General features: G+C 38.3%; 1 protein-coding gene across 2 annotated transcripts in view; it reads right to left on the minus strand.

Annotated features, from left to right (window-relative positions):
* Positions 1-27,032, minus strand: part of tln2b (talin 2b) — a 138,493-nt gene that overhangs the window by 10,870 nt on the left and 100,591 nt on the right. Inside the window, exons 35-53 of one of the 2 annotated variants that reach the window (XM_038268819.1) lie at positions 25,920-26,105; positions 25,625-25,765; positions 24,846-25,027; positions 23,108-23,240; positions 22,895-22,996; positions 22,589-22,759; positions 22,143-22,289; positions 18,286-18,387; positions 17,965-18,084; positions 17,231-17,377; positions 12,151-12,317; positions 11,778-11,961; positions 11,328-11,453; positions 5,670-5,786; positions 5,005-5,190; positions 3,674-3,781; positions 1,949-2,054; positions 642-647; positions 92-216 (exon numbers count right to left, since the gene is read on the minus strand). In XM_038268819.1, coding sequence (XP_038124747.1) covers positions 92-216; positions 642-647; positions 1,949-2,054; positions 3,674-3,781; positions 5,005-5,190; positions 5,670-5,786; positions 11,328-11,453; positions 11,778-11,961; positions 12,151-12,317; positions 17,231-17,377; positions 17,965-18,084; positions 18,286-18,387; positions 22,143-22,289; positions 22,589-22,759; positions 22,895-22,996; positions 23,108-23,240; positions 24,846-25,027; positions 25,625-25,765; positions 25,920-26,105 — 2,556 coding nt within the window. The remainder of the gene's footprint in view (positions 1-91; positions 217-641; positions 648-1,948; positions 2,055-3,673; positions 3,782-5,004; positions 5,191-5,669; positions 5,787-11,327; positions 11,454-11,777; positions 11,962-12,150; positions 12,318-17,230; positions 17,378-17,964; positions 18,085-18,285; positions 18,388-22,142; positions 22,290-22,588; positions 22,760-22,894; positions 22,997-23,107; positions 23,241-24,845; positions 25,028-25,624; positions 25,766-25,919; positions 26,106-27,032) is intronic. The other variant, XM_038268820.1, reaches the window with a different exon arrangement.

Consider the following 27,032-nt stretch of genomic DNA (forward strand, 5'->3'; position numbering starts at 1 on the left):
ACATCCCACATCATCTTCCTGGCTGATTAATCACAGAAAGCAGTGTTTAGGTTTGAGTGGGCGTAAAAAGGTTGAGTGGGGCACTTGTTACCTTGGGCTTGGCCCTGGGCTTGAGCTGCTCCAGTTTCTTGGCTGCAGCTTCAATGGACGCTGCTGCTCCGAGGAGCTCTGTCTCAGCGATGACTGTGGGGTCCTCGGGGTCCACGCAGTCTGATCCTGGAGAAGATCGATAGCAGACATCGGATTACTGATGCTTTTTTTTTTTTTGATTCGTTTACACCAAAGGTTAAGGGAGAAAACTACAATGCATTTCCATTTGACTGCGCAGTTAAACCATCCTTTCATCATCTTAATGACACTTAAATGTTTCCTATATAACAATAATACCAATTGGCAAAATGAGATAAAGGTAAGCAGGATGAAATTCACATCAGATAGATCATTGTCTTTTTTTATAGGGTTTTAAATGTCCATTAAGCTTAGCTTCTCAAGGACAGCTTGGTGAAACAGATGGGGATGATGTTTAGAGATTGTGTTGACCGCTCGGGAAATCTGCTCCTCACCCAAACCCACTCTTTGGCCCCCCACTGACCCTGATGAAAGTTGATCTTGGTGAACAAAACACACCATATACCACTTACCTCCATCTGAGGCAGCAAGGAAAGAAGGGGGAGGAGAGAAAAAAGAGAGACCACATGGGACATTAGAGAGGTGAAGTGGATAGCCCCACTGCGTGTCAGGCTGTTCTCTGAAATCTAATTCTCACCCAAACACAATCTATTAGCCCTGTCAGATGCAGTACTTCGGCATGCGTAGACAATTCCTTAACCACCCTACAAAGCTTCATTTGGTGCACTTTGCATGGGAAATTACCTTATGCTATGATTTCAATAATCTAAAGTGAAAATATGGAGCCATCTTTATTAGAGATGCTGAAAGGTTTTTGTGGTTTGACTCGCTGGCGCTGCTGTGTTTTCCATGCATAGGAGGATTGCACTAATCTTCATCACCCCCAAAATCCTGTCAGGGATTTTTACATTTCATCAAACTACAATGACCCCCACCAGGACACCCCCCTCCCCTCCCCCACCCATCAAGCTGAATGTGTTACACAAATCCATCTTAGCCGGTTTCCCTCTGCTCTGCCTTCCAAATAATGTATTACAGTCATTTTGAAATTAGAATCTCCATAATATTTATGAGAAACAGCTACGGACTCATTTATTGGCCCCCCTCAGGAAAGATCTGCAAAAAGACTTAATAAATACAAAAATAATAATTCATCTTTTAGTGCAATAGTGTGACAGAAATTCAGCCTATGCAAATAACTCTTCATTTGAAAAAAAAAGAACATGAAATAACTACTGGCCCATCTCTTATTGATCATCTCTAAATGTAACTAAATCATTTTAATATCAATCAATCAATCAATCTGGAACACGGCTGACTAGCACTTTACATGTATCCACTTTTAATGTTGACCATTCATTGTCGACCTTTCTATGGCTAATTAAACATATCAAATAAATTTTCTTTTTTACAGCATTAAACTATAAAAGGAAAAGACAATTTAAGCGCCTATCTAAGCCTTTTAACACATCTTTACCAGGTGAAATGTAAATTTGCTGCACACTGATTTTTTTCTTAATAACATACACTATACAGACTCACAGTATACTCTATAATAAACTCTTGCAGTTTCTAAGTGTTTTTTTCCCAGTCTGTTTCTACTTTCATGATTTTTGTCAACTTATGTCTTTAAAAAAAGAGCACTGAGTTCACTTGACTGCCTTCCTCAATAGAAAAAAAAATCCTACATTAAAATGTTACATCAGACAAAATTGGGGCATAAGTGACTAAAAAGCAGAGAGCTATATTCAAAGTCTAGAGGTGTCTGATTAGCAAAGTGAGTGGTGGTGAATGTATGTGTTTTGTTTGTTGATGTCACCTTTCATGGCCTCAGCTGTCTGAACCAGCTCTGTCACACAGGCAGCCACATGCTTTGAATGCACGGCCAGCTGCTGCTTCTGCTCTGGCGTTGGTCTCTGCAGCACCTGAAAACAGTAAAGCATAACATTGTAACGTAAAAACTGAAGAAGCAGGGATGAGCTTAAATTATACTCCCAGGCCATGAACTAAAATGTTAAAGTAAACTCTTCCTAAGATGATTAGAAAAATAAAACATAAAAGGGTTAATAAAGCAAAGCAAAACACTTTTATATACCCATTACATGTTCAGTTTAAGTTCAATGTTGTTTGATCTGCTGAAGATGTATTATTTTCCTTATTTCCTTCTCATAAAATGTGCTCTATTGACCTCTTCCTAAAAAGGAAATGGTTCTGTTGCATAAGCTTGCCAAAAAGCAGCATTAAAGGAATAGTACACCCAAAACATGATTAGCCTTCATTTTCTACTCACCCCCATGCTGAACAACACTCTGGAGTACTTTTTTGATATCTAAAATGCATCTGGAGATCTGGGAGGCTTCTTGCTGTCTGCTGACATTCAAATAATGGAGGTCTATGGTGCCCGAGGCAGAAAGGTCCATAAAAGTCCACAAAAAACGTGTCAATATTCCTCCATACTGCTCGTCCAATGTATTCCAAGTGTCCTGAGTGGGTAGCGTCCAGAATTTACTCGAAACGAAGTCATTTAGAATGTTTTTAGAGCCTAAACAGTAGTGTATAGGATTTCCTGAAAGCGCGCGCCTGCGCGTTCACGACGCTACGGAAGCCGGCAGACCAAACCAGATTAAAGTGCGCATTCAGCGTCTGCTCTGCCGATGATGCAAGCGTAGAAGAAGAAATGTGCTGTTTACCTGTGCAAAGAAAGAAACAACGAAAGAAAAATGTCTGAGGACTTCAGTGTTGAGGAAGAGCATGATTTCTTTGCCGAGCTGAATGCGCACTTTCATCTGGTTTGGTCTGCCGCGGTTTCCGTAGCGTGGTGAGCTCGCAGGCGCGCGCTTTCAGGAAATCCTATACACTACTGTTTATGCTCTAAAAACATTCTAAATGACTTCGTTTCGAGTAAATTCTGGATGCTACCCACTCAGGACACTTGGAATACATTGGACGAGCAGTATGGAGGAATATTGACACGTTTTTTGTGGACTTTTATGGACCTTTCTGTCTCGGACACCATAGACCTCCATTATTTGAATGTCAGCAGACAGCAAGAAGCCTCCCAGATCTCCAGATGCATTTGAGATATCAAAAAAGTACTCCAGAGTGTTGTTCAGCATGGGGGTGAGTAGAAAATGAAGGCTAATCATGTTTTGGGTGTACTATTACTTTAATGTGAAAACGAGTCTCACTGGAAACATATAAAAGAGGAAAGATGATCAGAATTTTTAAATCTTTCAAGAAGTGAGAATTTGAAATTTTTCTTCATGTTTTTCAATGAGAAATCTTTCTTGAACTTTTCAACATTTAATCCTTTATTGCAGAAATGATTAACTTTGTAATCCATAGAGTTTATTGGAAAACAATGTGCCTTAATTTATATAGACTGAATTATTCATTGAACTCTTTTTTTAAAAAGGGTTTCCTGCTCAGAAGAGTAAGAACAGCAAACCATAAGATAGAGGAGAAACTATCATTTTTTTCCCTAATAAAAGAGCTTATAAGTACACATGCACACATAGATCTCTGACATATCTACTAGTCAGACCTGCAGCACTTGCTCCAGAAGGTTGATGTATTCTGTGATACACTCAGTGCCATACTGTAAGGCTTTTCCTCTCAAGTCCTCCCCCACATCTGGATGGTGTGCAGCTTGCTGTAACATAAGAGAACTATCTTAAAAAGGACATTTGATCACTTTATTCAAATAATAAGTGTTTAAAACCCCTTGAAACCTAAAAGCTAATATGTCTAATAAAAGCCTGAGAAGGCAAATAAACTATGAAGATATTAATTAAGAGACTTTTTAAATAAGATTAAAAGACATTACTGTGATTCATTCAGAATCGTAGCAGATAGCAGGAAGGCTAACTGGCTTACATTTATCCTTAGTTTTAACAATGCTGGGTTTAGAAATAGACAATTCTTTGTGCTGAAGAGGATCACAAAAGACAGCAATCTCATCTATTCTTAAATTCCTTTGCTCCTGCTGTTTGCTTTACTTTTTTACCCAGATTCATCAACTCAATTCTCTTCATGAAATATGTATTTTCTACATTTAGAATTGTCCATAACATACCTTTGTATACACTAAACAATTTTAATTCTATTTTTATTTTGTCTATGCTCCATGGTTTTGATATCAGGTTTCTTTTCCGGTAGGGGAAGATAATGGTTTATGTACTGTACTTTCAAATTACACATATGAAAAGGAAAAAATTTAATTACTTTTCCGTCATAGCTGGTATGCACAAGCACAAATTAAATAAGTTTAGAAAATATTTCGGACAAAAAAAAAAATAAAAAATGCTATTATATCCTTTGAAGTTTATTTTAATACTAAAAGGCTGATTGGCATTTTCTACAATAAACCCTGCCAACTGCTTCATTCAACAGTCCACAGAGTAGAGATTAGGATATACACTGTAGAGGGCCCAAAATAGAAAGTGAACCTTATACAATGGTCATACAAGGTGTTAAATAAATTTAGACTTTTTTTTTTTTGTTTGAAATCTGTAAAGCTTGGTCAAGTGAAGAACTTGAAGTCAGGTTAAAGTTCTGATTGGTTCCACTTTAATTAAAAATCCGTAACCACAACAAACTGTGCTGATGATTAAATGTGGAAAAACACTGCCTGACCTGCCAATGATCCACCCATTTTTGTGTTCCTAAAAACCGATCCGTAGGTGCAAGAGGATATCTAACTGATGTTTTCTAGCCTGACTTTGAACACTGACTGAGTCACTTCCCACAGAAGTATCCTGAAAATAAACTTGACTCGATATTATCTGCTCTCAGCAGGAAGAGGCTCACACACTCCCTGACAGTCCACTGTTGTCTGTGTAAGGCCTGTTTTGGCAGGGTGGAGTGGATTAGCACCTTGCAGGTAGTCAGCATATCAGTGATGGCTTTGCGGCTCAGGTTGGCTGTGGCGATCACGTCCTCCTGCTGAGCAGAGTTGCCTGCAGCCACGGCCTTGGCTGTAGCTACAGTGATGCCCTTTGTGTTGCGGATGAACTCTTCCGGTGAGGCAGACTTGTCCGGAATGTCCTTGGACTGGAACACCTGATGTGATGAAGAATCACAAACATGAGGCTGGATATGTGCTCAGAGATAAAATAAACACAGTGTATAGAAGTGTACTGGAGAGAAAAGGTATTAAAAAAGATAAAAGTAGTGTAAAAACATGAACTTTGAGGAATTTGGCCTGAACTGCAGTCTGTAGGTCTCTATAAAACCCCGTTTAAGCTAAAAGTCGTCTGATAAGGATTAGCAGCAAATTACATAAGAACAAGCTCTTGAAACTTCTTCATTTCTCACACTGGCTGTGCCGTTAGCAAGACCCCGATAAGAGCTGTGGGAAATTCTGCAGGGGCTGAGAGAGGAGAAGGAACAGAGCTGGACAGATAATAAAGGGAAAAAAAGAACATAGAGCTTCCCTGTGTTGTTCAGAATAATAGACACATATCGCCGACCCTGCTTTGCAGAGAGGCTGTTAACTCTCAACACACCATAAAGAGGCTTGGCCTGTCAGCTACACTCACTGTCAGCTCCTGCTTTATGAACTCGATGGTGGCTTCCAGTGCCCTTGTCCCCCGAGTGGCTTCATCCTCCACTGCCTTCACTGTTTTTAGAAGAGAGGTCACGTTGGTCACCATGACCTGTTGGTGACAAAAGCAAAAGTGAGGCCTGAGCATAAACCAATAGGTGGAGCACTTCCTCCTTTGGGGCTAATAATTTTAAAGTACAAAGACATTTTATATATATATTTCTCTAATCATTGTGCAGTTAATACCAATGCTAAACATAGTAATTGACGGACCCATTCCACACTGCTCTATCAGTATCATGGCATGTTGTTTACTATCCAGTAAACTGAAGTAAACTGACTCTGGAATTTGAAAAACATGGTTGGCGGGACTTAGATAACATCCTGTTCAGAGGTCACCATATGTTAGAGGAACTGAACCAATCTGTCAACATGAACACATCCATGGGTGGCCCTAATTCCATTTAGATGAGAAAACACAAGTAATCCTGTTGCAACAGTTATGTGTGTTGGATGGTTTGGTACTTGCTTAAATTAGTAAAATATACATAAGCAGAGCAAGGTTCAACAAAATGTTCAAAATAAATCATTGTTTTGATCTGTTGAGAGGCACTTGCAGCTGTGCTACTACAAAACAATTGCTCTTGATGGATTGGATCATTATTCAGAGATCTGCAGGTTTGGTCATTCAACAATAAAAGAGGCAACAGTGACCTTTTAGACATGTTTTAAGATCTAAAATAAAGTATATTCTACTGAAATTTCTGTCAGTTATCTTAACAACATTCCAACCGTAGACAACCACCACCTACTTTTTAGACAGCATATTGTCTTAAAGGTGTAATCAATAATACAGATGGGTGCAATCAGATCCGACAGTTCTTAAATCAGATATCATGTAATCGTATCATACCCAATTTTCTGACTGATTCTACTCTGGTTAACAACAGTACATTGTTGCACACTTATATAACATATACTTATTAATCTTACATGTATTAAACGCAGATGTTACATATAGGACAGAAGCATGCCTTGGCTTCATTGGAAAAATGTTAGCGCGAAACATGAAACAATACACAGTTTGTGTTCTTGATGAGTTTTGTTGGAACAATAAGAACAGTGTTATAAGGGGAGAATTGCAAAGTCTGTAGATTAAGCTTCTTGAAGGCAAAAAAATAAAAAATAAATCACAGAAACGCTAACTGTTACCAAAAGTAGTCTTTAAAGCTTCCTGAATTAATATTCAAGGAAATAACTACAATCTGGAAATTTTTGCAGGTGGCGTAAGGCGAAACATATTCTAGGAATACACAGAGGCCATTGTTACAACTAGGAATGCTTGATGTGGTGACTACACTAATCTGTGATGAAAGTTGGAAAAGATCAAGTTTTTCAAAAATTCCATCAGTTCTTGATTCATTTCACTAAAATAGACCCATTACAGAAATAATCTCTCTGCTCTATGTCAGACTGTCAGTGCAGATGTTCAAAATGCATAAAGATGAGAAAATATAATTAACACTGAGGTTTGTTTTTAGAGCAAATGTTCATAAGTTTTCTTAAAGGGAAAAAACCTGTTTGGTAGATGACTGTATGTAACAAAGACAGCAGTGACATTGTGTATGTTGTCATCTTATTTTTATATGTTTATCTTATAAATATTAATAACATAATTTCATTGGCAAGCGTTTAATGATATCAGTAGCCCTTGCTATGTTACATCTATTAGTGCTGCCCCACAGTTTGTGGTTTTGAGGGAGTGGCAGCCTAGTGGTTAGGGCATAGAGCTTGGAATCCTGAGGTTGTGAGTTCAAAACCTACAGCAAACTTTGTTGTCCAAGGCCATGTGAAGCTACTATATGAAGCTATGGAGTTGTAGATTAAGGAATCCTCTACTTCAAATTTTTTTTTTTTTTGTGAGGACATGAAAAAGAATCAAAAACTATTAATGAAATTATCTTTGCACTCCAAAAATATCCCAGGTTTCCCACTGCAAGGAGCTCTAATGACAAATTGATCCACATAATCAAGGAATGCCCATAGTTCATGACGCCTTCCAATGTCAGTTTTACCTTTCAGCAGCAGCTTGTCCAGTTTTACTTATATAAAATATTCAACTGTGGACAAATAAGACCCCCCCGATAATGTCTCAACTTGAAAATGTGCAGAATATTTTTCAGTTGAGACTATATTTTGAAAGGACACACTACATAAGTTGATTTAAGTTCTTCTTACTGTTTATGTGAGTTTGTGTCTGTAACTAGTGCAGTACGCATGTGTAGATTATAAGAGTAATATTGACAAGCATTAGATCAACTGTACAGTGTTGTAGTGTGCTATTTATCTTCCTTAATCAGTGTTCAAAGCAAACTATTCAATTAAAATTACAATCTTTCCAACCACTCAAATAAATGTAGTGCACTGCTTTTTTGGCTTCTTTTTTTTTTTTTTTTTGACAATTCATTACAGCCACAATAGTCTGAAACACCTTTTATAAACCTTACCATATCATTAAAAATATGTAGTGCATAGTTCAGATTGATAATTTCTGCACTAGGGACATTAATATAGGTACGACAGGTTCCTTCAGATGATTTTTGCTGTATTGTATATAATTATCAACCTGATAAACACAACTTTATCTTTGTATTTATCTTTTTAAATCCTTTTAAATAAGACACAACTCAATGTTATAGCCTACTGTATTTTGCACCATATTTATATTGCACTGCACTGAACCTTTCCATATTAATGCCCTTTTGCACCATTTATTTTTTTAAACTGGTTTTCCTTTTTTCCTATACTGTTTACATGATGATCACTGCTGCACTTTAAATGGTGATGTTCATTTTACTGTTGTAAGCTGCTCATTTCATTGTTGGAAGCATTCCTTAACCTCTGCAAGAAACAAATCCCCTGCTGACTATTTGTTTCACATTTTTCCTGCTTTTTAGAGAGTTTTGGGTTCAAACACTTTCAACAGGCATTTTTCTTGGTCAGCCATTTTTCTTCCCTCACTATGTATGACACTGGGTTTGGTCATAAACAAAAGTGCAACACATTTTGTGCAGCTGTTGGAAACACATTACTGTTTTAATGCTGTGTGGAAAATACACAACATAAACAACAGTGTCGCCCAAATAAGCCAAGAAATAAAGACTCACAAATAGGCTAGTGTAATTTTGTAATTTGTTACAGTAGATGATGTTTTTATTTCATCCAGCATGTGCAATGAGTGTATTCACAGAATCTGCTCTTAATTTGTTATGTGACAGCTTTCAGAGTACTGATATAGTTCAGTTAAATCCCTGACAAATAGAGAAACAGCAGGAGAAAACAAGTACTTTAAAATTAATTGCCTGAATTTGAAACAGAATATTCCACTGGTGCTAATGAACAAATCTACAAACTATCATCCATAAATGGTTAAAGGGGTCAGAAAGTGCAAAACTGAGTTTAAATCATCATAGATGAATAACGATAGATCAGTGGGTGAAATGCACATACAGAGAAGTTCAAACCCCATCGACACCTCCTTTCTCTGCAAATCTCACAATTCTAAACTTCCACCATAAAACGGGTGAATTCAAACGAAGCATCAAATTGACCTCAATTCGGGGATGTTGCCTTATTTGGTTCTGGCCTGTACTTTTGTCACGTGCTGATATTGACATACAGACCAGCCCACTGGTTCACTGGCCCAGAACATGAATAGAGGTAGATGTAAGACACCAGTTTAGCCGTTTAGCCTACAGTTGGGTTTACTTCTACAAGAATTACAAAGCAGGCAGTTTCTCTATTGAAAATGAGCCAGAACCACAGGCTGAAATGTAGTGTTCCAGGAAAATTTTCAGTCTTCCCAATGATCCAAAGACTCGACATGCATGGATTGTTTTTGTCTATCAGAAGATTCCTGCAAAATTTTGATGCTCAGGTGTTCGTTTGCGCTAAGCATTTTACCGAAGACTGCTTTCAAAATCTTGGACAGTTGAAAGCAGGATTTGCCAAACTTCTTTTGCTGAAACGAGGGGCTATTCCGACCACAAGGCCATCAAAACCGCAAGCTGTAAGTATGATTCTGTCGCTAAGCTGTTGATAGCAATGCTAGCGTATCTATGGTGACCAGATTTGGTCATCATATATATGCTGCATAGTAGCTGCATAGGTCTGACCAAAATAAATCAAGGAACTACGCCAGCAAAGTTGCAGAGAATCGAGTGCGGTTTGACCAGCCCATCAATTTTCAATGAGATCTAAGTGCCATGACTTCATGCCATCCAGTTTTCCATCAGATTGGAAGCTTAATCATCTCCATTGTTTTCAGGCCTTTGGTCTCTTTTAACGACATGATGGAAAAAAGAGACAGTATTTTTGGCAGGAGTAGTGAGTTACTCCTTCTCAGCCCATTCCCACTGCACACTGCCAATCAGCATACATGGATCCATATCAAGTCATTGCTTAAATGATTAACAATCCAATTATATAGTGAAAAAAAACATCAACACGGATAATTAGCTTTAAAATATTATTTGTAAATTCATTAGGCACAAACTATAGTGAACATGCAATCTATTATTTTTATTGTTTTTTTATAATTAGAAGATGCTGATTCTATTTAAATGTTTGCAAGAGTTTAGAAATAATCAAATGGTTAAAATGCATTGGGTTTTGTTAGGTGGTATCAAATTAAATAATTGTGTTAAATGGACTTATAACATTGCATCAAACTGACCATAGACATGTGAATTGAATAGAAGTCATATTGTGCAAGACTGTGTGATATTTGCAAACATTCAATTTTAATCCAAGAAATAAATATAACATCTTAACATCCTATCAAGATAAGGTTTTTGATTTAAACCCCTACAATCAGCTAAAAATCCTTTCTGGAACCGTATCGGCACATTTAAGACACAGAGAGCTATAGTGTAAAATTAAAATGATTCACTATCCATTATTCTTATTAAAGATACGTTGCTTTGAAACTGTTGTACCAGTAGCCAACTCCCAGCATCTCTGCTAAGCTTAGAATTGCAAGCCTGGATTTTTAAGCTTGTGAAACTTGATAAAGAGCACAATGACAAAACAGTGCAACATTCTGCAGAAAGATTTCCTGAAAACTACCTGCAATTTGAATTTGCATTGCATTGCCGCTTATATTTATGCTCAAATCTATTTCAATAAAATTAAAAAACGTTGGATTCAAAGAAAAGTATTTTGGAATGGTTAAGGCAAAAAAAAGTTTTTTATTTTAGCCCATGTATGGTTAATAACCTTTTATGTTAGTTCTAATGGTGTTATTTTTTGTTTTGTAAAGCCAACAGGGGCAGTTGCCAAGAAAGTTTTAGATAGGGAACATATTAAAAAAGGAAATTTTGGCAAATACATAGTAACATATTTTAGTGAGGACTCAAGTCCCACAGAGAAAGAAGGCAAACACTCTGATAAGACCAGTCACATAATCGTTGTATAAAAATTAAAGCTCAGTTGTTGCTGCCAGACATCAATCTAGAGGTAATAACACAAAAGGTTTTTTTTTTCAGCATGTATAACTGTAGACTCCCCCTATCAGCTGTCAGGCTTACTGTGAGAGAAATCCACCAAGTAAAGAGATGTGACAGTAATGACTTTCAGAGCTCTGTTCCCTTACCTTTGCTGCGCTTTTCAGCTGATACATGGACGGGTCATCAGGTGCTTTGCCAGCAGCACATTTGGTGGCACCTATGAGCTCAGCCAAAGCTTTGGCCACATCCCGTACTGCATTTATAAGAACCACCTGAGAAGATAATGATGGAATCAATAAAGCAGAATGGTCAGAGTGTAGGCTTATCAGCTGTGCTTTGGGGAGCGGATTTAGCACTTATCGCTCTGAGCTAGTCATGATACTTCAGACTTAGTGGAAAGTAGAGATAGTAGTATGCACTCAGGGGAAAGAAGAGGCACAATGTAGGATGAAATGAGAGCGAAAGAGAATCTAACACAGGATGCTGTGAACAGCTAAGATTCAATTGAATAAAACTATAATGGCAAACCAAATGTGCATTTTTTACATTAAAAAAGATACATTGATTTGTGTGCATGTACTATGGATTTTCATCACCTGTGTCTCAGGGTCATCAGATCCCATGCTGGTCGCCCCCAATTTGACAACCTCCGTAAGCTGAGTGATGGTCTTGGCTGAGGAGTGTGCAGCCTGAGCCAATTTCTCCTGGGTGGAGGCAGCCCCTGCCACTAGCAGCTTGGTGTCCTCCACGAGTGTCTTGGCTGTTTTCAGGATGCTTTCCCTGAGGGATGGGACACATTGTGTGACAATCTGCTCTATAGTCATTATAAAGCACCAACAATATAAAACACAGCTGCTTCTTTTCTCACCAACAGCTTTAACATCTCAAGTACCTCTCTACAGAATGTTTGTTTAATTCAGCCCCAATTTTTCCGACGGCTTATACTGTTTTCATTGAGGTTAAAAGCACCTGTGATCAGCAAATGTTTCTTCGTTCTCAGGGTTCAGCGTTCCAGCTGAGGCGAACATTATCGTGGTGTCCAAGTCAGCAATAATTCCTGACACAGCGCTGGCAGCGGTGATGCAGGCCTGGGTTCCTTTGTTTCCTGCTTGAAGTGCCGATAGCACCAAGGATACCTAAAGATGTGAAATAGTCCAAGAAAAATATATGAACATTGACTGAGAAGTGGGAAAATACAGATTCTGGCAGCCCAAGTAAAGAGGTAAAACAACTTTTGAGTGTATTTTTCTTATTTCAATGATAGAGTCACACACAGTCAAAGCAACATTATCCTTTTCTTTGAGTACAATCATTAAGTAAACAAAAAGTTGCACTAGAATGCACATCATCATGAGATCTTTGAAACGGCAGAATTCTTTTAAAGAAAATTATGGTAGAATACACCAATGGACCTTAGATGGTTTGCAATTATGTCCTACAAATGATGCAATACTGATGATCAAATAACTTGACATAAGTTCTTCCATTTCTATCTTAGTCTCCTTGTAAAGTCCTTCTTGTGCATTCAGGACTTAAGGAAAACAGCTTCTGAAATAGTTACTCTAAAGCAAAATGAATTATCATTCAATGGATTTCTTTGCTAAATACAGTTATGCTGGCAGGTGACATAGCATACCATTACAAACCTTCATGAATTGCTTACCTTGGTAAAATAAATTTACTATCCCTTAAAATGTTCAATATGTTAATGCTTTAGGTGACTTAAGATTCCATCCTTATTTCTTGAGGAACTTTCTTAGAATAAATTTCTCCCATTGAATGGAGCTAATCCAAATACAGGATGGCGTTTTCCCTTTTTTTTTTCCTGTGTAAAATGATCTTGATTATTCATTTGATAATAGGGATCCATTGTGGACATATCTGGATCATTTGTTTTTCTGTCACACAAATGAGTAAAGCAGATGAACAAGAGAGGAAGATACACTGAATGAAATATATACTGTATACAAGCTTCCCTACAGGAATAAATAAAATTTTATCAAAAATGGTAAGAAAATCCTTTTCAGAGAAAGAAAGCACTTTATGACCTGTGTTTTCTCTGTTTTAGAAATGACAGCCTTAAGCACTGCTGACATGTGTTATGACTTCACCTGTGTTGGAGCCATGTTTGCTGAGCTTCATCGGTAAGGAAGAACAGCTGCCGGCAGTAACTGGAGAGTGCAGTTTGCATAATCCTAGATTTTTTAGACACTGTATAAAAAAGCTTCACCATTCTTTAAACACTAAATTTGCAGTATAAAATTAATACTTAGACAAATTATATTAGCTTTCCTGTTTCATCAATGTGAAACCAATTAAACCATCACAATACACACTGAAGACAACCACAAATACAAGACGGTTTTGTTCAAACCAAAGATGTTGGACTCTTTTTATGCAGATAAAATACCTTTCTTTCTCAAATATTGTTCATAGATCTGTTTGAATATACAGTATATTCTGCAAGCCCTTCTTCTTTGCTTAGATAATGCATCTGCCTCACAGGTGTGGCATATCCAAATGCTGATTAGACAGCATGATTATTTCACAGGTGTGCCTTAGGCTGTCCTGAATAAAATGGCATTGTAAAACATTTGGTTTCGTCAAACAGCACAATGGCACAGGTGTTTCAAGTTTCTTATATTGTGAATGCTAAAATGCCCACCAGAGCTATTAACCATGAACTAGACCTTCCTCTTTCTACCATAAGCCGTCTTTTAAGATGTTTCAGAGAATTGGTGGTAGAACTGCAGACCACTGTAGCCACACTTAGCCAAGGCTGACGGCATCTTCAACTAGACTGTTTGAAAATTGGCAATACTGACAGCTGCTATAACAATTGCTTTGCATAACAAAGGAACTTCTGCATAAGCTCTCAGAAACATCTCAGTCTCTGCATGCTCGTTGTCTTCATCAGGGTATTGTCCTGACTGCAACTCATTGAAACTGATTTGAATGGGAAAGTGCTAATTTTCAATGACATCTACACTTTCGAGAGGTGTTGTCTTCACAGATGAATCCCAGTGCAGACAGCGTCTATGGTGTCATATGGGTGAGCTGTTTGAAGATCTCAGTGCAATGGATGAAGTGGCCCAGAAGGTGGAGGGTAAAGGTGGTTACATGTTATGGAGAACAAACATCAGTGCTATAATTCTGTGTACTGTGTACTCACAACAGGAAACTCCTTTAGTCTGTTTTCTTGGTCTGTACTAAAATAATTTTTCTTTTTTGTAAACTACAACTTAGAAACAAGGTCACATTTGAGGACCTTGCTAACATTGGACAGAAATGATCAAGAAAGATTGCAGATCTGGAAATGGATGAAAACTATTATACAAGTCTTGCATTGTGAGTGTCAATAGTAGTTTAGTCAACGCAGGTTTCATGACTCTCCATTTCTAATTTTGGAAAGGCATTTGTGAAAGTGTGGTGAAAACTGAAGGAGAAGTAGTGCTCTACTTTCTCTGACCCATGAAGGCATCGCAGTGGATATGGTATGACTTCAGTACTAGAAATACAGATCCTGCAAAGATCGCTTGTTACATCCAAAAAAGGCATGTGTTTGACTCTTGCAATAGCCTATTAGTATCCTACATCATGCTTGAAAACTAAGGCCCCGTCCACACGAAGTCAAAACGAACACGAAACGCTAATATTTTCCAAAACGTTTGTCGTAAAGACAGAGACGTAAAATAAATGTGATCGACCACAGGAATGCATGAAAACGCTGTGGTGCCAAAGCAAAAATAGGCGAAAACAGGCAACGAAGTGTTGGACATGCGCAGTAATATTTATACAACAACCAAACCGGAAAACCGGAAAATGGCCCTGCGGGTCCATTTTCATGGTTCAGTCAAATTCAGGTGATGAACTATGTCGTCGATATTGCTCTGTTCTTCCTGGAGATATTCCAGAAGAAGAAGATTCTGTTGTAAGCCCGACAGCAGGGTGAGCAGCATGAGCAGCAACCATTCAACACAGTACAGCGCCATTGTTGTTGTGATACTGTGTCGCGCATGCGTGTTTAGAGGCGACGCTATGACGCATGCGTGTAAAAAAAAAAAATGCGGTCAGACCTTAAAGATGGAAACGCGAAAACGGCGTTTCAAAATCTTCCCACTCTGAAGGCTTAATAAAAAAAAGATCGTTTTCAGACCCCGAAACGCCGTTTTCGTATGATTAGAGAGGCTGGTTTGGTGAAAAATTTGTGCGTTTAGGCCAGGGTTTGACTTTGTATGGACGGGGCCTAAGATAACTTTTTGTCCACAACGCCTCTTAGGTGCTTAGATATTTAGTTCTGGACTGATGTTTTTCCTCTGATCTAGGCATTGTTCTGTGTATTTTGTTATATACCTGGAATTACAGTGATGTCGGACCATAACATTCCCTTTTCAGTCTTACATTTCTAGCAAACATATGAAGTGTGTGGAACTTTGAGGAAAGAGAGTTATTTGGCTTCCCTAAAATTCTGCTTAGCTGGAGATAGGCACCAGCAGCCCTCGCGGCCCCACTTGGGATTAAGCGTGTTTGAAAATGGATGGATGGATCACCACATGTGAAAAAAGTGCAGAACTGTGAATTCTTTCTGGATGCACACTAGGATAGTTGCTTCAAGAACTGTAGCCTCCATAAATAGCAGGCCTGCTTTACTACTATAAACCCTCCATCTTTCGTACCTTCTCTGCAAATTTTCTCTTAAGTTCAGGGTTGTCCAACTTCAGTCTTAAAAACCCATCATCCTGTAACCTTAACATTTATTCACAGCACACCAGAATTAAGCAAACAGCTCATTACCAGGCCTCTGAAAACTTGCTAACATCCTGAGAAAGTAATTTGACTTGGTTTATTGGAGCAGGGATGCATCTAATGTTTGGATGACAATGACGGACAAGACATCAATGTCAGTTAAACTTTTTTCCAGGTTTATTTTCTAGGTGGGTATGTCTTTTAAAAAAGATGACTAATCTCCAATAAAAACAAATAATTTTAAGGCTGTCTACATTATTTCAAGCTATTGGAGCCATTTTATTTTATTTTTTCTTATTTTCCCCTCATTGCCTTTTTTTTTTCCTCCTCGAATTGTACAGAAAGCATGTTGCATGTAAGCAGGAAAAAGTTAAGTACCATATTGGCCCGAATATAACACAACATTTTTTTTAGTTAAAAATCAAGCGAAAATGTGGGGTCGTCATATAATCAGTGTCTAACCAATTTTACAGGCCGACAGTTGTCTTTGGTCGCTACACAAACGCAACAGCAGAGGGCGCATGATTTTTGTAAAGCCAGTGACCTCAGTGTGGATGGAGTTATTTTTTAAAATTTTAATCACAACAGAGAAGTGACAAGGATGTTGCAAATAGTCACTCCCCAGAATGGAGAGGAGCAAAAGTCAGACAAGTTTACAGACATCTGAGGCGGAGTTATGATGCCAATTGTAAAATAAACACAGTCAACGCAGCGGAGGCATTGCAATGTTAGAAGATGTTATGTTCAAAAAGAATGGAAAAATGCGAACAGCACAAGAAATTCTTATCAAAAAATTGCAGAGCGGCACAGTGAGGGTAGGAGTGACAGCGAGTGCAGCGAGGCAGAGGACGTCTGTGAGGAAAAGCCTCATACAGGTTTTTGAGACGTTCTCTTTGCAAAGTTCAGATTGCATTTGAGTTGAAGTTTGCAAGATTTCAATTAAATATGTCATTACCATTTTTACTTTTAACTGTTTAATTGCAAAAATATTTCAATGCAATATTATTTAAATAAAATTTTTAGCAATTCAACAAAAAATATTTTATTGAAATAGTCTTATAATTAGGGTCATCCTATATTGGGGTCAGTATGGTAATTTACATTGTTCGCATATTTTTATCTCTCAAAACACAAAAAGTTTCAGAAGAATGCGATGTAGACAGTTTCGTACACTATTTATCAAACCAGAAATATACTAATTTTATGTTATACTTAGATTTAGAAGAAAACATGTAATGATGGTTAAATCATTTAAAAACAGTCAAGGAATTGTTGAGCAGTTTTTAACTTCTTTGCTGCTTACCTTCTCTGTGACTGCTCGGGCACACTCAATGAGCTCACGCTTGGAAAAGCTGTCAGTCGGGCTGAGCTGCAAGGCTCCGGCCTTCTGGACCAGATAAATACATCCATGGCCTAGTTCTTGCACCCGTGTCTTAATCTGGAAAGCAACCTAAAAGCACAAAGCAGCTTGCTTTCACACAGAATCTCCCTTTTTGTTTAAGTTGCTATGCTAGAATAATAATCACCCTTCCAGCTTGGATCTCTTACTGAAAGGTGGGAAATGAAACATTTCAAGCCCCCTCAAAGAATAAATGTTGGCACTACACCTTTAATTTCCTGACTGTTATTCATGGGTGGGTGGTACTTCATTACAAGCATCACTATAGGCTTTTAGAGCACTGTCACTATAGCAACCAGCAGGGTTTCAAGCAGCTTGTTATATACAGGATACGATAAGAGCTGTGTGCTTATTACTTGTATATTTGCACACACAGCTATCCTCGGGATAAGTCAGAAAAGCTTTAAGTGAGCAGCAAGTGGGCACTGAGAGAGGAATGCTGGAGGGGACACTTTTCTGTTGAATCTATTGTTGAAGAAGTTTGTGAAGGACATCGAAGAATAGAGAAAATATACTCTAATAAGTGTATGAGGAATCCGTTAAAATGAGATAAAAATGCATATATGTAAATCCAAGTTGCAAACAGGTTTAAAATATTTGATATCTCATCACATCTTTTATGATGGCTTCAAACTTACCTCCTCTGGCTCTGCAGTGGCTGCTGCAAGACGTCCTTGGTGTGCAAGCTGTGCATAGTCCACGGTTACCTGAGAGGCAAGGCCACCCAGCTCCTCAGGACAGGTCACAGACTTGGTCATCTGGTTAAACCAAGATTAAATAAAACAAAAAATAAATTATGTTTTCTCCAGATACTCTGAAAATAAATATATTCAATATATACAGAGAGGAAATTGGAGCCAAAAGCACATTCCATATTTGTGTGCACAAAGGTGATGAAAAAAGCTGATTCTTAAGTCTACAGCTTGATGGTTTAATGCTGTGGTAGATATTGTACCAACCATTTCCTGGGCAGTGATGGCGATGGCCTTTGAGAACTTCACCATGGTGGTTTGGTAGTCAACAAAAGATCCCTCAGGCTCAGGGGGAGTTCCTTCATCAAGCTGTTAAAGTCAGAACTTATTACCATTAAATTTAGGGATACTGCATATTTTTATACTAAGTAATAACAATTATGCAAGAACTTATGCTGCTAATTAAATTCCCAGTTATGATGGTATCTTTTAAATATCTTATTAATTTGAAAACATTTCATTAAACTGTCATGTCCACAGCTGGGATTGTCATAAGTAAATACATTCTCTTTGCCCATGTTAGTCTTCCTCTGAAAAGAGAAAAACAGCAGGTGGTTCAGTCTGTTTATAAATAAATAAGGCTAAGGAAGCATATGAGATAATAACAGGGTTCATTTATTTTACAGTTTCTCATTAAATATGGCTTTTACAAGAAAACAAATTAATTGGAAAATATCCGATCCACTTCTCTGCATATGTGCAGTTCATTATCAATTATTAACCACACTGTCAACATATCAACATGTCCTCCTGCAGGAGGAGTCTTAGCTAACATCACCAGTGGAGAGAAAGACACCAATTTAGAACATTTCACATGAAAGCATTTATCCAAGGCAAACACCTCAGTCACTCTTCTGGCAAGTTGACGTGACGCCACCTGTCAATCAATCCTGGAGGCTTGACAGCAGCTGACCAATCAGCAATTGTGACTTTTCCTTTTGAAACAAATATAGATACTTTGGGCAAATCCAAATACCCAATTATTTCATCCTTTATCAACTTTCTGAGGATTTTGCATTAGGTAGGCATTATAAACTGTAATAACAAAAAAAAGGACATCTAATAAAAGACTAAATGTTGTTCACGGGGGGATATACACTTCAGACACACTTACCTAAAAATATTTAAGTGCTTAAACACAGTAACTTATATTCCCAAAAATGAAAAAGTAGTCTTAAAAAAGTAACTATTTACAACAGTAATCAACAGGAGGTAATGGTTGTACATTTTAATAAAGGTCACAAGAATTCTTCCTTTTTTTTATTTGACATAATTACGGTGTTTGTTTATATTTTGTTTGAAAAAAAATGTGCATTAGTTAAGCAATAATGAGCAGGTTGGGAAATAAAAACTGCATTGAAAGTAATATGTTAGCACAGACAGCAAATATTAATCGAATCTTATTGATCACAAATTTGGGAAATTTACTTCTGCATTTAACCCATCTCCTTGGAGAACAGAGGGCTGCCATCGTGCAACATATTCTCATTATCAGTGCGTATGAAATCGTACGAAAAGTTATGCACACTATTTCGTACGTTTTGGACGTTTTTCCTCAAAAAACCACATCAGTGCGCATGCGCTGGCAGAAAGAAAAAAAAAGGCAGATCCGCGGACGGACGTAAAAATGGGTGCAATAATCACTTATTCATGTCTCTAACTACGTTGCTTGCTGTTTTATATCCTAGGGTTAGGGTCAGGGTTAGGGCTAATTGTAATCTATATTCTATATCCGTGAATGGTGCGTCAAATGTGCATGCGCATACCACGAAAAAAATGTCCAAAACTTACGAATTTACGGTGCATAACATTTCGTATGATTTCATACGCACTCATAATGAGAATAGGTTGCATCGTGGGGCCCCCGGGAAGCAATTGGGAGTGAAGGGTCTTGCTCAGAGAGCCAGAGGGGCAGTCTGTGGGAGCGGGTTTTGAACTCCCAACTTCAGGATTCCAAGCCCTATGCCCTAACCACTAGGCTGCCACTCCCCATCAAATATTGTCTTATCGTACATGTATTAAAAACATAGTTTAGTCCTTCACCATATTGTTTATGTACTATAATATCTCACTGACTATTTTTACCTACAAAAGGGGAAACAACTTCACTTACAGTCACCCTGATGGTGTCCTTTAATATTTTCCTTTGTGTGTGGAAAGGGCTTTTTATTTTCTGTTATTTCATTGATGTAGAAAAAATGCAGTCTGTTTTCTTTGCCCTCAGGTTTGCTGATTGAGAAAAAAATGCCTCATTAAATGCCTCTGGTAACATTGTGTTTCATTATGTTAAAACAATCCTGTGTTTTACAGAGCTCTGATTACACTGGTTTGCATTTATTTGCCAGCAAAGTGATCTTGTAGTTGGCGTCGCGTCAACAGATTTCTGCCCGAAATCCCGTCTCCCAAGAAAAAGTTTCTTGTGATATTGTTTTCTAGATCCCTTTAAGATTTCTTTCAAACATACTATGATTATCTGCACTGCAGTGGTATAAAATGTTAAATTGCGTTTAAAAAATAAGAGATGAAAGATGTCCTCATGAAGTCGACTGTTAAAGTGTACATGTGTTTCTTAAAAAATCAGATTGCAGATGAAAAATTACTCCATTGCAGTCATTTGATAAAAAAAAAAAATGAAACTCATCTCACACAGCTTTATTGCAAACATTTTTGTCTGTTGAATTTGGTGATTATAGTTTACATGTAAAAATAGGCCAAATTTAGGTTTTGATAAAACAATCTACCTGTGGAACATGTCTGTATTTCCAAATGGAAATTTACATGATGAATTAGACACTTAAGGCGGTTTCCCACTGAAAACCTGGGGTTTTCAAAACCGGTATGATCCGCTAACAATCGGCTCTTTTCCCATTTGACCGGAAAAGCCGAGTCTGACTCCCTGCTGGTGAGCTGCATGGCCACTTTCCCCCACCACTGCGTGTCTGATGAGGGCCTCACGCTGGGAGAGCATTAATGATATTGACAATGCAACGAAAATCAGGAAAGTAAATAATGGTTCGCAACATGGTGGGGAGCCAGAGCGTAGTCAGTATTCTTTATTATTTCGCTCTTTTGTTCCTCCGAATAACTCTCACCAGTGTTTGCGCCATATTTACCTAATGTAAACAGAGTTGTTTTGGCTTGTTAGATCAGAAGAGACTGGCATGGTGTGTTGACGTTGCATTCAATGGTGTTGCGTAATTTAGCGGTTCAACCTGGGTCTGGTGTTTTCACAGCATGTCGATCAGAGTCGAGGCGGATTTAACATGGGTAGCTTGCCGAGTCGTTTGACCCAGGTAGACATGCGTCAGTGAGCTATTCCCACTGCCACTAAAAGCCAATTGTTCCTGAGTTCAAGTGGGTTTTTCTGCCAGTGTGAAAGGAGTATTACTGCATAGACAATTTCCTGGATAAATCTGGGTAATGTTCGCTTTTGAAGCCCTGACTGATTCACAGCTCATAGATGATTCTTCAACTTAAAATGGCATTTGTCTCCGTTATCCCTGTTTCCTAAGTACCTCTTTCGAACACCCCTTTACCTTTTACCCAATTTTTTATAGAAATTACTTAACATAACATCCAGTCACTGACACCCTCAAGAAAGACGGTCAGATCCAAATGGTCACTACTAAAGAAACTGTCTACTTATAATCTGACAACTATGAAGTCAGCAGCCTTCCCCATGGTGTAGGTCGACATTCCAAGTTGTATTTTGAAATGTTGCATTGTATAATCCAATTCTCATCAGCTGTAAGCCAATATAAGTTAGAATAAAATAAAAAAATTAACTTAAATGAGCTTATATATTAGATTCCCTTTTCTGAGTCTGATTACTGAAACAATATATCTGGTAGGTGGCTTGGATTGATCAAACAGGTAACTACATCTGATGGCCAATTTCTTCATTTTCCTTCAACTTTGAAAAGAACTTTAGACTCAAAAACTAAAATTCAAAGAATATTTGTATTGAACAAATAAAAACAACATCTTGGTTAACCTCAAACAGCCATATAAAAAACAGGAACACAAAACATACATTGTTTTGAGCAAAAGAGACCCTTGCTTACCCTGCCAATGGACTCAGCAATGGATTCCACCATGCCTCCAACCATGCCAACCTCACTTGCTGCCTCGTTCAAGGTTACCATGATGTCGTCCACCGCCTCCTTCATCAGCTGTGCTGCCTCTGAGATGGCATCATGAGTGTGGGATGCCTGGGGAGAAACGGATGGCTAATTAACAATGAGAGTTGTGGTTCATTCAAAAGAGAAGTCAGTGGGGTACTCGCGTAGATGTTCTACCATAAAACTCTCAAAATGTAAGGCTGTAGTACATCCAATTGTAAAACACAATACATTAAATGTTGTGCCTGAGCTATACCGCTCATCCGCAAAACACAAGGTTGTAGAAACTTTATATGATCTCTTTTAAATTTTACAATCTAGACAGATTATGCTTTAAACTAAAAAGCATAGCTGTTAAGAGCACAAGAACCTTAAAAACAACTATGTACCTTAGGGTTTCCCCCGCCTTCTTTAGCAGCGTAGAGCATCTGAAGGGCAGATTCCGACAAGGTTTTAGTCTGATCCAGAATGGTCATCTGCTGTTGGTGGTCTTGCAGCTTCGAGGCTAAGCCCACTGATGCCACAATAAGTGGATCGAAGTAACTGGCCAGTTGAGTCACCTGCAAGAATGTGTTTAAGAGATTTGTAAGAAAATAAAAGGATTTAAGCACCAGATACAGAAAAAAGCCCAGACAAAATTGTCTTTTGTTCTGAATCCAAAATGGATAAAGTGATACACGGTCAGAAAAGAGCACCTTGTGTCCCAGCTGGGCGGCTTCCCCTCGGGCTGCTGTGGAGACAGGATCAATCAGATGACCGATCTCCTGCACAGAGGATGTCAGCTGCTCCTGGAGTGCCTGTTGAGTCACACCAGCAGATAATTAGAGCTTAAGCAACAACAGAAAGGCTTACAGATACCCAGTTATTTCTTTTAAACAAGGTACAGTTGATGGGTTACGTGCACTCACCTCCATGGAGATATCATCTCTGCAAGGCAGTGTCTGCCCAACCGCAGCCAGGGAGGCTTGCTCAATGTCACGGATACATTTATTGATGTTATCAATAGAGTAATCACACTCCCTCTGCCCTGGTGCTTTGTCCCTGTCACCAGAAATAAAGATTTATAAATATATTTTTATTTAAAAGTAAAGAGTTGATTGTTGTGTCCAGTAAAAGATTTTTCCTACACATTGAACATATTCACATTTTGTCAAATCGTGACTGCATGTATTTTACTAGAATTTTAAGTAAATGATCAACATGAAGTAGTGCATAACATTGAAAGGAAAGAAAAAATTTAAAACCTAAAGCCTTAACCATGGTGTGCCGTAATATTAAGTCCCCTTTATTCTTACCGTCACAAATAAAAATGACTACAATTATCATGTGATGTGATCTTATTAGTAGCCAGAGGTCAAATATGTGCTATTTAAACTCAATATAAATCCAGCTGTTATGCGAGGGTCCTCAGAAAAAAAAAGTCAGGGATGAATCTGTTTAGAAAAGTTTAGCTATGAAACAGTGAAAGCGGACCTACATGGTAATACTGCAAAAACTGCAGTGATCAACAGCTTGGATGGGAAACTCTATCTCTCTGGCTGCGTCTCTAGATGTGTCAACCTTATTAGCACATGCAACCACAGAGACAGATGTCCACCTTTACTGACACAGCACGGAACGAAAACTATGCACTACTTTATAACAGCACTGCTTGGATTTATTTTAGGCTTGTGCATACTGTGTAATGCTCATGGACCCCCCTCCAAAACATACAAAGGAAATCTACTTCCTTCTTCCATGACGACATAAGCTTACTGATTAACCCATTTTGTTTATTCTATAATCAAGCTTTTCCTACGAGGAACGGAATCAGGTTTAATTCATCACAGAGAGGCTGACAGGTAACCAGTGTACACTCATACAAGAAACATGTTAATGGAAATGTGCCCTGATTTTTCATCCTGCAATGATGAAAAAAATAATAATTCCTGCAATGAAAAACGATCTTATTACAGTACCTTCACCATGGAGGTTATGCTTTTAGTGGAATTTGTGTCTGTGTTTGTTTGTCTTTCTTTCTGTCTGTTTACAGGATAACTTGAAAAGTGATGAACAGATTTTGATAACATTTTAATCAAAAGTTAAGCTCAGTTGAAAGAACATTCCATAACATTTTGGTGATGATACATATAATACTCTGGATGCAGGCATTTTAAAAGGATTCTTTTAACATTATTTGTGAAAACAAGTAGTTCCCCTCTAAACCAGAGAGTGGCAACAGTGACTATTGACAGCTTCAGCATCAGGCTCAAAAAAGTCCAGAAGAAATATTTAGCTATAAATGTAAGGCACAATACGGGGCAAAATTTGCTGCTTGGCAGAGGTCTGCACTCTTCAAGTGCTCTTCTAAGTAGGTAACCTATGGTTTTGTTGCACTGAGTATATTGCACTTTTGATATGGGTGGACCAGCACAAAGTGAAATCTGTTTCAGCTCTGCTTTGCACACAATTTACTGCTTTTAACTAATTTCCGCAATGCAGACGAGATATTAGCTACTATACACTTAGACTTGCAATTTACTACAAAGGGAAACAAGCAAGTGTACATAAAAGTGTTTACTCTAGCTCATCAGTTCACATCTGAAATTATGGATCCAGGGTAATGATGCTGAAAAAAGACATGACATTGAGCAGGTTGTAACCAACCTGATTGATGTGATGAGACTTTTAATCGAGTCAGAAACTGTCCTGGAGTGGCCTGCCAGGATCGACCACGTGGGGGGGTCTTTAGGGTTTAGGACGAGTGACCGTGCCGTCTCTATAAGGTAAGTAGAGCTATCGAGCATGGAGCGAGCCGAGCGCACAATAGGCTCCTGTGCCACTGAGCCCTGGAGACATGAAAAGATTAGAGCTGGTAAAAAATACAGCCCAGGTAGCAGCTGAACAGCCAGCAGCGAGCTGTTTTGGTTGGACAGAGTTGTTAGTATTCTCTGGCTACTGTAAAGAGATCAATTGTGGAATCAAAAAGAGGGATGAGATTAGAAAGGCAGCTTTACACAGACATGGGGACTAACACCTTTAGTCTTTATGATATGAGCCAAAATCTCTCTTGACAATTAGATTAACAAGCTGAAGATTACAGCAGCTGTAGTAAGAGCAAGCACTGTAAAACACTGCCCTACAATAGATTACAGCCATAAAACGTTCAGAGCACTGTTCAAGCACTGTGTTACTAAAGACTGAAACTGATCATACACTTTACTGTGATGTTAATAGAAAAAAGATAAATGCACAATCAGGTCAAATTCTAAAGTATTGTGAAGGGTTGGTATATAGGAAGATGTTTAACGCTTAAACATACAAAATCAATACAAAATTTCATGAAAAAATTTATTCAGTTTGTATTTAATTTTATCTGCCGCATGTGCTGTACAACCATTAAAACAACACAATAAAAACAAATGGTCATTACAACGCATAAATACCTCATTACTGATCTGAGCTGGGATGCTTGCAAAATCAGGGTTGTTAGCAAAGGTTGATAGGTTTTCTACAGCCTCAAGCAGTGGAGCTGTAGCAACACGGCATCTGTTTCTATTGTCCTCAGAAAAATCTCCATCTAATGCCTGAAAAGAGAAAATTAAGCATGAAAACATCTCTCCAAGTTGATCAGATTATTAAAATTAACTGAATTATACATACACATCTGCACCATCTCCTTTGACCAACCACAGACAAGCAAAAAAAAAAAAAAAGATCTGTAACAAATTTACACTCAACGTTTTGATCAGTTGGGGAGTTGACCTTGATGGTTTTGACAAGGTTGGCTGTAGTGTTGGCCACCTCTTTAGCTGACTGGACAAACTGCCTTCTAGCCACAGGGTTGGAAGTTTTAGAGGAAGCTAGACGGCAGGCATTACACAGAGCTGAGGTGTGCTTGGCAACAATTGTTGCTGCAGACAAGACCTTTCAGACACAGAGACAGGAAGCATCAAGTATGTTTAGAACTGTAGGTATTCTGAAGCAGAGCAAAATACACTAACAATACAGTATAGCCACAAAACATTCAAATCAAATGAGAGTCCATTTATACACATAATACATAACACTACTACTAAAACAAGTTGTTTGCCTGTGCACATGTTGGTCTCATTGATATTGGTACCAAGTCTTTAGGGAGGAAGTCCAAGCCAGTTCTCAAGTCTTTTGCCTACAGTCCTGGTTACCTCATGGTAGCAATTTCCCAGTAATAGGCTACATTATGAGGACTTATAGATACATGTCCCTATGAGGAGAAGTAATCTTATTGGAGTGGGGGTTAGGTTTAGAACTAAGGCATGGGTGGGCAATTCCAGTTCCTTAGGTTGAGCTTCCTGCAGCTTTTAGATGTGTCCTTGGTTCAACATATCTGAATCAAATTGCTGAATTACTTCATCTGTATGCAGTCATTTATTTATCTAGTGCACTTATTTATGTAGTTACTTGATTGAGGGGTGTTGCACCAGGGACACAACTAAAAGTTGAAGGATACCGGCCCTCAGGAACTGGAAATTCCCACCCTGGAAGAAGGTGTGAAATGAGTTTAGGTTAGGTTTAGGTATGCGTTGATAAATGTTAGGTTAAGGGTCTGGGTAAGGCCATAGAAATTTATGAAATATGAATAGAAATCATTGAAAGACCCAACAAGAATTGTGTGACACAACATGTGTGTCTGTGTGAATGTGTGTGGTCTTTAGGAGTAAGGTCTGAAGAAAGGGACACACCGGTTGCATCCAATTTTTTTCCATGTCACACTGACTGCAGTGTGTATGAGGCTCCAACTATGCAGGGTAAGCAGATTCTGATCGTTGCAGATTTTTTTTACTACTTCTGAATCTGTGCCCCATGAATAAA

The sequence above is a fragment of the Cyprinodon tularosa genome, unplaced genomic scaffold, assembly GCF_016077235.1.
Source record: "Cyprinodon tularosa strain WSP-4 unplaced genomic scaffold, ASM1607723v1 ctg71, whole genome shotgun sequence".
NCBI classification, from domain to species: domain Eukaryota; kingdom Metazoa; phylum Chordata; class Actinopteri; order Cyprinodontiformes; family Cyprinodontidae; genus Cyprinodon; species Cyprinodon tularosa.